This window comes from Schistocerca nitens, chromosome 9 (genome assembly GCF_023898315.1).
Source record: "Schistocerca nitens isolate TAMUIC-IGC-003100 chromosome 9, iqSchNite1.1, whole genome shotgun sequence".
In the NCBI taxonomy this organism is placed as follows: Eukaryota; Metazoa; Arthropoda; class Insecta; order Orthoptera; family Acrididae; genus Schistocerca; species Schistocerca nitens.
In genome coordinates, this window is record NC_064622.1 from 483,850,724 (window position 1) to 483,864,860 (window position 14,137).

General features: G+C 44.3%; 1 protein-coding gene across 1 annotated transcript in view; it reads left to right on the top strand.

Annotated features, from left to right (window-relative positions):
- LOC126203166 (fatty acyl-CoA reductase 1-like) overlaps positions 1-14,137 on the top strand; it is a 206,687-nt gene that overhangs the window by 171,571 nt on the left and 20,979 nt on the right. Inside the window, exon 7 of the mRNA XM_049937407.1 lies at positions 3,617-3,859. Within this exon, the coding sequence (XP_049793364.1) occupies positions 3,617-3,859 (243 nt within the window). The remainder of the gene's footprint in view (positions 1-3,616; positions 3,860-14,137) is intronic.

The window sequence follows — 14,137 nt, forward strand, 5'->3', positions numbered from 1 at the left end:
TTCACTCGTTACTATCGAGCACAAGCCGCTTCCTAGAGAGAGAATGACAGACGTATGTACCGGCATGAGTCTTAAGTGTGGTTTGCTGTTACGAATGTTTCTAGGGGCCATTGTGGTTGATAATTGCTGTTGGAACGCCATGTAATTCGACACCAGGTGAGGTGACATTTCCGGTGTCCATACCGATTCATACAATGATGTGGTGCATGGCCTCTTTATATTCGTGGCAAATTTTAGCGTCTTTGAGTATGTCTGTCACCATTGATGGGTTTATATGGGCAGAGCAAATTTGTTGAGTCCTTCCTGTAATGTATATTTGTGGATGACACTCTGAAAGGCTTTTTTTAACGTTACTCATATGTGAATGAGCAATGTTCTGTTGCTCTGGGACTCATCGCAAATTACGAGTGCTCCTTAATACATGGTCTTACAATATTGAGATTGGTGTGCATGAACTGTTTAGTCGTCTGCAAGAATCATTCGCTGCTCAGCTTTTAAGGTATTTATGTTTCAGTTTGTATAGTTTCAGCTGCTCTAACAATACCAAAAAAAAATCACAACTTTATACAGTAACAGTAATCGAGTTTGTCTGTTTTATACTGGTCAAGTGTCACGTTGTTACTTGCATATCCAAAACGTATGCAGAAGGATGTAAGCACAGACATACAAAATGTCGATGTCTGTGTCATCATAATGTCTAAAATTTCTACGAAAAATACCTAAGCACACACACACACACACACACACACACACACATAAAACGTTTAAGTGAAGCCTCAAAATATTATTTCCCCGTCCCGCCTAAAACATGACTGCGATCTCTCTAATTAGTGCGCCAGTGCTGTTTCTGTATCTGAATTGCCCTATAACAGTACAATATACATGCAGACAAAAATAACATGCTAAGTATGCAAAGGCCATCTCATTTGAGGCCTAAATAATGTTTCCGCATCGGAATTGTCCTATAAGAGCACAATACCCATGCAGATAGAAATAATGTGCTAAGCATTGAGCTGTTAGTTCGTTCCCAGCACAAATGCGGCTAAGTAGAAAGCGAACCTGACCAAATCTGTAATTGTATGAAACACATGTTCTATTAAATAGTGTGCCAAGCACGCAAGAAGTGGTATTTGACACACGCAATTAGACATTCTGAATTACTCTTCCGTAGCCGTCAGTTATCAGAAGAGAGCATCTGATGTATAGTTTTCACTTAATCCATAAAAATCACTGTGAATTACCAAATGAAGTGGCATAATTATATTTCTGAATTATCTATGCTACTGGTGGAACTTTCATCACCTGCCGTTTTTAGAATTTCTTCGTTAATGCACCATTTTAGGGGGGAAAGTGATGATACATCATATTGCACACTAGGGAAGTATAATCGATGTTATTAATTGGATTACATAGTTTTTATTAGATTTGTTTGGGGTCCCACTCGTTGTAGCATGTTTTTTACAGGGACGTAACTTTTCTTCGACACTTTGACATAACAAACTGTAGAAAAATGATGTATTTTGAAAGAATTTGTTCGTAATAGACAGTGATAAATTTGTAATGCCGCAATTGCGAAATGTAAGGACACAAAGTAGCCAAAGAGAATGATGGAAAAGTTTCCACAAAGCCAGAAAAATTCCATATTTCAACACAAAGATAAAATTATTTATCAAATACATAATTATCTCGAGTACAAACCACATGTGGCACTACTGTCACAACCTACTGATTTAGTACATTAAAAGAGGACACACATCGCGTATTCGATTATAGCAGCACTATTGTTCAAACTTAGAGATTGAGCTGCATTTATCGAAGAGTTTACTTCATTTATTGTACCACACATTAAAGAATCCAAAACTTGTCGGTATTATGTGTTCAAGTATATAAAAATCGTTCCTATAACGTTAAGAAACATACATGCAACTGCTGCTGATCTAACTTACAAAATATAGGCGTAGATGATTGGGTAACAGGGAAAACACACACCGAAAATTCAAACAGTGTATTTTAAACAACAAATAAACCTGATGAAGGTTCAGTCGAATAATTTGGCCTGCTCCAGAGCAATTATTGTAAGATAATGGCCATTTACTTTACAGATCAGATGTTAACCAGAATTATTTTTCCAAACCGAGACAAGTTAGCGATTCCAGTCATACTTGATAATACTATTTACTTAGAGCAAATATCTTTGGGCAACTATTCAACTTTTAATCTTAAAAATTATCCAAAGCAGGATTCTGAAATCTACAGTTTTTGTAACACAATTTAAGAAAGAACAGTTGACAAGATTGGCCACTAATCAGTTCTGGATATGTGCCGTTGGAGTATTACCCCGGCCTCAGTGTGGAAGCTGTACTGGTCTTCGCCATCTTTCCAAACACATAAAAAACAAGTCATGGCCACGGCTTTCATTCATGAATATAGTTAAGCCTAATGAACAAACGTGTGATCCTCTATGACGAAAATAACTGCAACAAACATAGAAACTTTGCAATGACTTTCAAGTAAAAAGAATAAAGGAAACCAGAGATGATGGCGTAGTTTCTCTGAAATTACTTTGGAAAAGTAAGTAAACTGTTTTTCAGACGCACAATCTCATATTTTCAGAAAAAAACTGAAAAGACTGCTATAAAACTGGGTACAGGGGAACGTAACAAACAATACACAGCGAATTAATAGGTTTCGGGAAGAGGAGAAGGAACCTGCCAAACCAAGCTAAAAAGTTAAAACGCAGTGTTTACCTAGGCATAACAAGTAAGGAAAGAAAGAAAAAGGAGATTGCATTTTCTAAACTATAAATGAAGCATGTGTGACGCATGAAGATGGGGACGACTGTAAGCAATAATTCTATATTTGAGTAAAAGGGAGGGGTGAGGGGAGAGGAGGAGGCAATCTCAAACTGTGTACTCTGCCAGAGCTGAATCCAGGATGTGAGCATCTCAGCAGCCTCCATACTGAACACTGACCTTTACGATACTGTATCTCGACCGCTTGTGCTCTGTTACTGGGCTGGACTACTTGCATTACTCTCCTACCAATGGAGGATAAACTATTGTTACCGTAGTCGAGAGCACGGTGGATTCGTAATCGGACATCAACTCCATGTACAGTCGACCTCAATTAGGTTCTCTGTCATTCCAAGCGACTTGAGGCGAGTGCCTGGGTCTCAAGTACACGATTCGCAAATATTCGGGAAGCGTTTACAGACTTTCGCATGGATAACTCTGGACACATTATCCACGTGGTCGGTGACTAGGTAGTGAGAGGATGAGACCTTGTCACCTCCTTAAGTTATCTGTGTTAGCTCTAAGAGTAACAATGGCAACCCTGCAGAGATGTGGGTGAAAGGCCCAAGAAAAAGAAAAAATTGTTAACCAGATACCAGCAGTTATTAGTAACTAAAATAGTAGGTCTCTTTCATCAAAACAATACATAATTTAAAAATGATTGCGATATTTTTAGTAAATGTAACTTGTGTCGGTTAAATCATAGAAAATATTTTAAACACTAAAAAAGAAAAATAGCATTCTAAACAGTAACAAAGAAAAATTGCCCAGGACTGGGGCAATTTACAGTTCACTGATCTACGCTAACTTGTCGTTTGTTACAGGCAGCCGAGTCCATATGTTTGCAACATAACTATTGGGGATCAGAACCGCATCACCTGGGGAGACATTATGAAGAATCTGATGAAGGTAAATGACACAGAGGTTCCTCTGAGGCCAGTTCTGTGGTATTGTCAGCCAATTGTGACAACTTCAGTCGTGTGGTACACAATCTGCCACTTCTTCCTCGAAGTCTTGCCTGCACATATTCTCGACTTCTTCATCCGTCTTTCTGGAAGGAAACCATTGTACGTATAAACACATAATGACTGTAAAAATACGCTGAAGTACTCATCATAATAGTGATTTACTGTCATACTATAGCAGTATATTTTCGAGAGACTGTCATCAAATGGAATATCCTGGTACAATTATCATGAGAAACTATGTATTGTAACATCATTCTTGACTGTTGGCACAAGTTTTAATGTTTATGTAACTTACGAGCTGTTGGCTGTTCAGTATGACAATAGGTAAATGAAATCTTGGAAACGGTAAGCGCATCTAACATTAATAAATATAGAATTATTATTAGGCTTATAAGCATTGCGATAGTGATGAGCCAAAACGTTATGAAAAACTTGCTTAACAGCGCGTTCATCCACATGTGGAAAGCCATGCAGCAGATATTCTGGTTTTCGTTCATACACGGCATTTGGATGTCAAGGCACAGGTCACGAAATTCCGCTGAAGTACGGGCCAGTGGCTAGAGAGCATAGAACTGGCTCCCATACCGTCCCAGACATTTTCCTTTGGCGTCAGATCCGGTGAATTTGGTAGTAAAAACACCAACATGGGTTTACTATCATGGTCCTCTATCCACTGTACCATGATTCTAGCCTCATGGCAGGACAATTATACTGCTGATAGATGCGATGGCCATCATGGAAGACATCAAGCATGCAGTAATGTTCAAGTGCTCCATAGATGTGATGGTGCCTGTGGTTACTACCACAGGCGCCATGGAAGTACAAGTGATTGTCCACCCTAGCATAATAATGTACCCATCATCTCACATCCGTGGTGTGGTGCCTGTTTCCAGCAGCCGTCAGCCTGGATATCGGCGTATCTGGATACTACTACCAACTTGGTGTAACAACAAACGTGTTACATCTGATTGGGTGACATGTTTGCATTGGTTCACGATTCAGTCTCGATGATCCTGTAGTCCCCCCTCCCCCCCCGCCCCCTGCATCGTAATTGACGATGTCGTTTCGTCAACACTGGGGTCGTCTGCTGCGGATCCGCAAGTTCAGTGTTGTGTGCTGAATAGTTTGGTCCGAAACACTTGTGCCTGTACCAGTACTGTAGTCTGTCGTGAGGTACGCCACATATAGTCACCTACTTTATTTTACAGAGTGGGTAAGCGTCAGACGTCCACATTCTGCCACGAGGCGTTGACGACTACATCTTGTCGCCTACTTCTGGTTTCTCAATTTCTCAACCATTTCCCATAGATGATCGCGGCTGTTGGTCATCAGTATATATAAATTCTTGTATGTACAACGCAAGAACATTAGAGCACAAGAATGTAACCGGCTCGTATTCTATACTCCTGTTCTGTAGTACCTATTGATCAAGATAGTAACCCTCCCTGGTCTCCTTACAGATAGTATTGCGATAGCATTCAGAAAGTTTTTCGATTAAAACACTAGAATTGTCCGATATTTACTTAATAAGAATCCTGAGTATTATGGTAATATTCACTGTATGTGTAGATAAAAATTTTGTCTAGACGGTTGTTATGTTATACCTCTCATTGATCTAGGCAGACAATAAGGCCACATCCCTTCATTTTGAGATTCTCATCATAGTGGTTTTGTGAAATCTCACTTGTCATTACATTAATTGATCGCAGGCTAGGAACTGTAGTCAGCAGAGAAGGCGAATGGGGACATCGTGACAACTTTAGAATACACAAGATAAGAAAACTTCCCACTCGACCACTCGACCGAGCTAGGAAGAAAGGAAATTCCTCAGAGAAACCCTTCAAATGCAACAATTTGCAAAGAACAACTTGTGGTGTTAGCATTTCGGACACAGTAACGAGTAATAGCAGAAACATTCCATCCCTCATTGTAATTAGTTAATTATTTAGGAAGAGGTGGATACTAATAGACATAATTTCTTCATTCCTCTTCCACTTTCGTACTACATATTGACCTATTGATGATAGGTAGCGAATCGTCTACATCTTGCCATGAGTACAGTACGTTACGCTTCTGAATTCTCACAACACTTACTCACCCCTTGCATTGCTGCTCTTCCGCCTTCCAATCTCCATATTAACTTATCGGTAACATTTATTCAGTCAGACATTTTCATAATACAAGATACAATGAGACACACTTGTGATCTCTCACTTGCACTCACTCACCCCTTTTATCGCTGCTACCCCTTCTTCTATTTCCATTTTGGTTTACCCAACGAGATGGGGAAGCAATCTGCACAATGAACCAGAATTTTGGAGGACAATTGCTCAAATAAACGTCGGACCTTCCAGGCAAATGAATTCAGCGGTTTTCCTAAACCGCTGCAGGCAAATGCATGGATGGTTCCTATGGGAAGGGCGCGCCTAATATTCTTCCCTATCCTTTTGTAATCCAAACTTGCTCTCTGACACTAAAGTATTCACTGCCCATAGGACCTTAATCTACACTCCTGGAAATTGAAATAAGAACACCGTGAATTCATTGTCCCAGGAAGGGGAAACTTTATTGACACATTCCTGGGGTCAGATACATCACATGATCATACTGACAGAACCACAGGCACATAGACACAGGCGACAGAGCATGCACAATGTCGGCACTAGTACAGTGTATATCCACCTTTCGCAGCAATGCAGGCTGCTATTCTCCCATGGAGACGATCGGAGAGATGCTGGATGTAGTCCTGTGGAACGGTTTGCCATGCCATTTCCACCTGGCGCCTCACTTGGACCAGCGTTCGTGCTGGACGTGCAGACCGCGTGAGACGACGCTTCATCCAGTCCCAAACATGCTCAATGGGGGACAGATCCGGAGATCTTGCTGGCCAGGGTAGTTGACTTACACCTTCTAGAGCACGTTGGGTGGCACGGGATACATGCGGACGTGCATTGTCCTGTTGGAACAGCAAGTTCCCTTGCCGGTCTAGGAATGGTAGAACGATGGGTTCGATGACGGTTTGGATGTACAGTGCACTATTCAGTGTCCCCTCGACGATCACCAGTGGTGGACGGCCAGTGTAGGAGATCGCTCCCCACACCATGATGCCGGGTGTTGGCCCTGTGTGCTCGGTCGTATGCAGTCCTGATTGTGGCGCTCACCTGCACGGCGCCAAACACGCATACGACCATCATTGGCACCAAGGCAGAAGCGACTCTCATCGCTGAAGACGACACGTCTCCATTCGTCCCTCCATTCACGCCTGTCGCGACACCACTGGAGGCGGGCTGCACGATGTTGGGGCGTGAGCGGAAGACGGCCTAACGGTGTGCGGGACCGTAGCCCAGCTTCATGGAGACGGTTGCGAATGGTCCTCGCCGATACCCCAGGAGCAACAGTGTCCCTAATTTGCTGGGAAGTGGCGGTGCGGTCCCCTACGGCACTGCGTAGGATCCTACGGTCTTGGCGTGCATCCGTGCGTCGCTGCGGTCCGGTCCCAGGTCGACGGGCACGTGCACCTTCCGCTGACCACTGGCGACAACATCGATGTACTGTGGAGACCTCACGCCCCACGTGTTGAGCAATTCGGCGGTACGTCCACCCGGCCTCCCGCATGCCCACTATACGCCCTCGCTCAAAGTCCGTCAACTGCACATACGGTTCACGTCCACGCTGTCGCGGCATGTTACCAGTGTTAAAGACTGCGATGGAGCTCCGTATGCCACGGCAAACTGGCTGACACTGACGGCGGCGGTGCACAAATGCTGCGCAGCTAGCGCCATTCGACGGCCAACACCGCGGTTCCTGGTGTGTCCGCTGTGCCGTGCGTGTGATGATTGCTTGTACAGCCCTCTTGCAGTGTCCGGAGCAAGTATGGTGGGTCTGACACACCGGTGTCAATGTGTTCTTTTTTCCATTTCCAGGAGTGTATAACCTTCAAAACTGTGTAATTGACAATAAGTAGATAATGGTCTGCAACTAGCAGCATATAGTAAGGTACACTTTCGATTTCTTAGTTACATTCACTCAATTTTTCGTCACAGTTACACTGCCTTGAATCTCTGTATTGACTCATTAATAACAGATAGCCAATTGTCTATGGTTCTCCGTCATACAATAAGTGACGTTTATCTCTCACCTGCGCTCCCTTGCGTATCATTGAATCTCATCCTTCATCGGTCTCCATATTGACTTACCCAGCGTGGCGGCGCAGAGCTTGACACATTGCATTTGTGTTTGGGAGGATGATGAATCAAATGACCCTGAGGATCTACAAATTTAGGAATTCCTTGGTTCAAATGGCTCTGAGCACTATGGGACTCAACTGCTGAGGTTATTAGTCCCCTAGAACTTAGAACTAGTTAAACCTAACTAACCTAAGGACATCACAAACATCCATGCCCGAGGCAGGATTCGAACTTGCGACCGTAGCGGTCTTGCGGTTCCAGACTGCAGCGCCTTTAACCGCACGGCCACTTCGGCCGGCTTAGGAATTCCTTGGCTTCTGCAGATCACTCCTGGCAAATACAAGGATAGTGCCTTCGAAAGGAGCATAGCGTTATCATTCCTTAACTTTCCATATTATTAGTTTTTACACTGCCTCCAACAAGCTCCCCTCAGAAAGGACGTTAAACTCCAATTACCAACACTGAGTTATCGATAGTAGGTTGCCAAATGCAAATATCCAGGCAAATGCCAGGATGGGACCTATGAAAAAGGTATGGCCAATTTCCTTCCCTAATGTTTCACAATCCATGAATGGTCACCATCTCTAATGATCTAAGAGTCATTACAATTTCAGCATCGACTGTTTCATAACAGACTGTCAGTCCTCCATATTTCTTCAAAATACACCTAAGACAAAAAAAAAGAAAAAGACGAACCACGAATGAATTATCTGAATGGGACAGAAACAGGTAAATGTGATGTACATATACACAGATAGAAACGGTTACAGTTTCAGATACTTTGTATGATTTATGCAAGAAGAAGAACTTCACAAATTGAGCAAGTCAGTAACACATTGGTCCAAAACTGGCCTGGCATAGATTGGCAGTGTTGTTGGATATTCTCCTCGGGGATATCGTCAAAAATTCTGTAGTATCCACGTGTTAGAATCTCAAAATCCCGAGCTGGTTGGAGAGCCTTTCCGATAGCGCTCCAAATGTTGTCATCTGGGGGGAGATCACTCGACCTAGCTGGCCGAGGTACGTTTTGACAAGCACAAAGACAAGCAATACAAACTGAGACCCTGTGCAGTCGGGCATTATCTTGCTGAAACGTAGGCCCAGGATGTTGAGTGACAGTCGGGTCAGGTTGGTATACCAGTGCTGTCTGCGAAATCTCCCGACACATCTTCGGTGATAACTGGGGCTGAAACCGAAGCAAGACTCGTCACTGAAGACAGTTTCACTCTAGTCAATGAAATTCCAGTCCGAAGGAGTGTATGGAGACTCCAAGGACAGCAGTGGGATACCATCACGGCTGTCGCCTGTCACACAGCCCGATAACAAGGAGCGATGATGTGGGGGTGCCATTTATTTTCTTGTCAGGACCCCTCTGGTTGTCATCCATGGCCAGTCATTCTGGTCTTATATCTCAGCAAGATAATGCCTACTCGGCATGGCGAGAGATTCTACTCCATTTCTTCGTGCGTGCCAAACCCTATGTGGGCCAGCGAGGTCATCAGATCTCTCTCTAATTGAAGAACTTTCGAACGTTATGGGTAGATCCCTCCAACCAGCTCGCGGTTTTGACGATCTAACGCACCATTCAGCAGACATTTGGAAGATATCCTTCAGAAGCATAACCAAAAATTTCCTCAAATAATGCAAACCTGAATAGCCGCTTGCGTGAGTGCCAGAGGTGGACTATTGACTTTCTCAATTTGTGAAGCTTTTTCTCTTGAAAAAATCACCTAGTTTATCCTAAAATTGTAATCTTTTTCTTATTTATTTATTCATTAATATTACAGAGTGATTATTACAGAACGGTAACTGTCGTGGGTCGTATGACACTAGAAACTAATAAAACGCTGGAGAGATAGACTCTTCACCTTTTTCGCCAGCTTCTCTCACCACTGTTGCTTTTCTTGTTTTTCACATAATTAAATTGTTACTTATAAATATGATGCGTTAAGTATGTTTTGGAAAACGAAAACAAATTTTACCATATACTTGAGAAGAAAATCGTAGACAAAAAGAAAGATTTCGATAATAAAGGACATCCCTGTACATGGCTATTTTAAGTGGAAGAGCTTTAGTATAAACTTCGAGCCTGTCTCACGTAAAGTAGGATATTACATTATAGTATGGTTACTATTATATGTATGTACGTCGTGAGATCAGCACTACGTGGTTTGTGTATCAGGTTTGTTTCTACCATTACTTCCACATTTTGTCTCTGCCGTAAGTGAGAGAGAAAGCTCGGAAGTATGACCTTAAGCCTCTAGCCTCGTACTGCGTTCTACACTCCTGGAAATGGAAAAAAGAACACATTGACACCGGTGTGTCAGACACACCATACTTGCTCTGGACACTGCGAGAGGGCTGTACAAGCAATGATCACACGCACGGCACAGCGGACACACCAGGAACCGCGGTGTTGGCCGTCGAATGGCGCTAGCTGCGCAGCATTTGTGCACCGCCGCCGTCAGTGTCAGCCAGTTTGCCGTGGCATACGGAGCTCCATCGCAGTCTTTAACACTGGCAGCATGCCGCGACAGCGTGGACGTGAACCGTATGTGCAGTTGACGGACTTTGAGCGAGGGCGTATAGTGGGCATGCGGGAGGCCGGGTGGACGTACCGCCGAATTGCTCAACACGTGGGGCGTGAGGTCTCCACAGTACATCGATGTTGTCGCCAGTGGTCGGCGGAAGGTGCACGTGCCCGTCGACCTGGGACCGGACCGCAGCGACGCACGGATGCACGCCAAGACCGTAGGATCCTACGCAGTGCCGTAGGGGACCGCACCACCACTTCCCAGCAAATTAGGGACACTGTTGCTCCTGGGGTATCGGCGAGGACCATTCACAACCGTCTCCGTGAAGCTGGGCTACGGTCCCGCACGCTGTTAGGCCGTCTTCCGCTCACGCCCCAACATCGTGCAGCCCGCCTCCAGTGGTGTCGCGACAGGCGTGAATGGAGGGACGAATGGAGACGTGTCGTCTTCAGCGATGAGAGTCGCTTCTGCCTTGGTGCCAATGATGGTCGTATGCGTGTTTGGCGCCGTGCAGGTGAGCGCCACAATCAGGACTGCATACGACCGAGGCACACAGGGCCAACACCCGGCATCATGGTGTGGGGAGCGATCTCCTACACTGGCCGTCCACCACTGGTGATCGTCGAGGGGACACTGAATAGTGCACGGTACATCCAAACCGTCATCGAACCCATCGTTCTACCATTCCTAGACCGGCAAGGAAACTTGCTGTTCCAACAGGACAATGCACGTCCGCATGTATCCCGTGCCACCCAACGTGCTCTAGAAGGTGTAAGTCAACTACCCTGGCCAGCAAGATCTCCGGATCTGTCCCCCATTGAGCATGTTTGGGACTGGATGAAGCGTCGTCTCACGCGGTCTGCACGTCCAGCACGAACGCTGGTCCAACTGAGGCGCCAGGTGGAAATGGCATGGCAAGCCGTTCCACAGGACTACATCCAGCATCTCTACGATCGTCTCCATGGGAGAAAAGGTGGATATACACTGTACTAGTGCCGACATTGTGCATGCTCTGTTGCCTGTGTCTATGTGCCTGTGGTTGTGTCAGTGTGATCATGTGATGTATCTGACCCCAGGAATGTGTCAATAAAGTTTCCCCTTCCTGGGACAATGAATTCACGGTGTTCTTATTTCAATTTCCAGGAGTGTATGATGTGCGTTCGTGTAGCTGGGTCTCATTACACCGAATATGTATTTTTATGTATAAAATTACACGTTTTCAGTTTGAATCTTATACATTTTACATATCACACAAAGAAATGTTTGAAATAACGCCCCAAAGAACTAAACAATTACTTGTTTTACTTTGAAACAATCAGAAAATTTGTTGTTTTATTTCTTATTACTAAATTATTGAATCCTGCCTCGGGCATGGATGTTTGTGATGTCCTTAGGTTAGTTAGGTTTAACTAGTTCTAAGTTCTAGGGGACTAATGACCTCAGCAGTTGAGTCCCATAGTGCTCAGAGCCAACTAAATTATTTCCCATTACCACATATATATTACTTTGTAGTATTGTTGCAGTCTTGTGATACGCTACTATGCCGTATCTTGTGATGCTTGTGTGTTCTTGTTATCATTTATATCTGTACATTCATCTGTTTTCATATCAATGTTTGAATTTGTTTTGTCCCACGTATCGTGTTACGGCGCTAGGTGGGTCTCTCGTCGTGATGTCATATGTGGTCGTTACTGCTTGTAAGTCTTGCGTAGCGCTCTTGATATGTCATCAGTGATGCAGTTAAGCATGCTCCATTTTCATGGGTTTCTTAAAGCTTGCCCTTCGCCGTCGGTTCTGTCATCGGAATTACGTGTGTGGAAGGGTGGCACATTGTAGTGTTACGTGTTTGGAGAACCGAATGCATGTCCCCCACATCCACATCTACCACTTTGGCTATGGCCAAAACGGCTCAAGAGGGTCGTGGCCCAACAGGAAGTGTTCCATACCACGGTCTGGGTCAACCTCTCTGGACCTTCCGACGTTCGCAGGAAACCACGTGACTGCCCCGCCAATTCACGGCCGTCTAGAAGACACGCCGCGACCACACGTGCGTGAGGTGCCACCACAGAGCTGCAACAGAGACAGCCCAGTCTGCTCGCAGTTTACGAGTGGAGTCAGCCTAAGCTTCAGCGCCCCGTAGTCGCGTTTCTGTATTGTGGTCATTCATGACGATTAGGTTCTTTTTTAGACTTGTCGTGAGTTATGTAAAAAACAGTGTCACTCTGATTACGTGTACCTCTGCTTTCTAGGTACCTATCTATTCCTTGGCACGCACCTCTGGCGGATCCAACATCCCTAAATTGCTCCTGGCAAAGGACTGTTCTTTCGAAAAGGGCATGGCCGCGATAATTTCCTTTCCTTTCGTAACATTGGCCTGTGTACTGCGTCCAATGATGTTGCCACCGACAGGACCTTAAACTCTAGTTATCGGTAATAGGTAGCCCGCCGTCCACACATCATCATGATACTAGAAACAACTGTATCCCTCTGCCCCACACGATGCCTTCCTTGCTCTTCACTGTAGCTGGTAGTCTACATTTCTCAATGACACACGACACCCTTACTTACACTTACGATGTCTCACTTCCACCCGCTCACCTGTATCTTCTATACGCTTCGGTCCTGAATTTTTATAATGACTTACAAATAACAGGTATACAACCGTCTACAGATTACCATAATCCATACAAGTTATGAAAATTGGTGTATGTACACTGAGGTGACAAAAATCATGGGATAGCGATATGCACGTATACAGATAGTGGCAGTATCACGTGCACAAGGTACGAGGGTAACCCCAAAAGTAAGGTCTCCTATTTTTTTATAAGTACATAGACCTGATTATTTGTACAGTGGTTTACATCTGTTTACAGCTTGAACATTTAGCTACTTTTTGACATAATCATTTCTGTCGATGCATTTTTATAGACACTGTGGCAATTTTTCTATGCCCATGTCATACCAGCTCGCCGCCATGCTGTTCAGAAAGTTATGAACCTCTTCTTTCACCTCGTCATCGGAGCTGAATCGCTTTCCAGCCAAATGTTCTTTCAGCCTAGGGAACAGGCGATAGTCACTGGCGCTAAGTCAGGACTGTAGGGTGCGAGGGTAATTATGTTCCACTGAAACTGTTTCAGGAGAGCAACGGTTTGCCGAGCGATGTGTACGCTCTTGCTCAACATTCCTCTTCTCCAGATCTGAATTGCCCGTTTGAGATTTTTCAGAGTCTCACAGTAGCTGTCAGTGATAACTGTGGTACAAGCGATTCTGCTCCGACGACAAGGTGAAAGAAGACGTTCATAACTTTCTGAAAAGCATGGCGGCGAGCTGGTATGACACGGCCATACAAAAACTGCCACAGCGTCTACAAAAATGCATCAACAGAAATGGTGATTATGTCGAAAACTAGCTAAATGTACAAGCTGTAAACTGATGTAAACCATTGTAGAAATAAACGGGTCAATGTACTTATAAAAATAGGAGACCTTACTTTTGGGATTAGCCTCGTATAAAAGGGCAGTAAATTGGCGGAGCTGTCATTAATACTCAGGTAATTTGGGTGAAAATATTTGCGACATGATTATGGCCGCATGGTGGAACTGACAGACTCTGAACGCGGAATGGTGATTGAAGCTATATGCATGGTACATTCCACC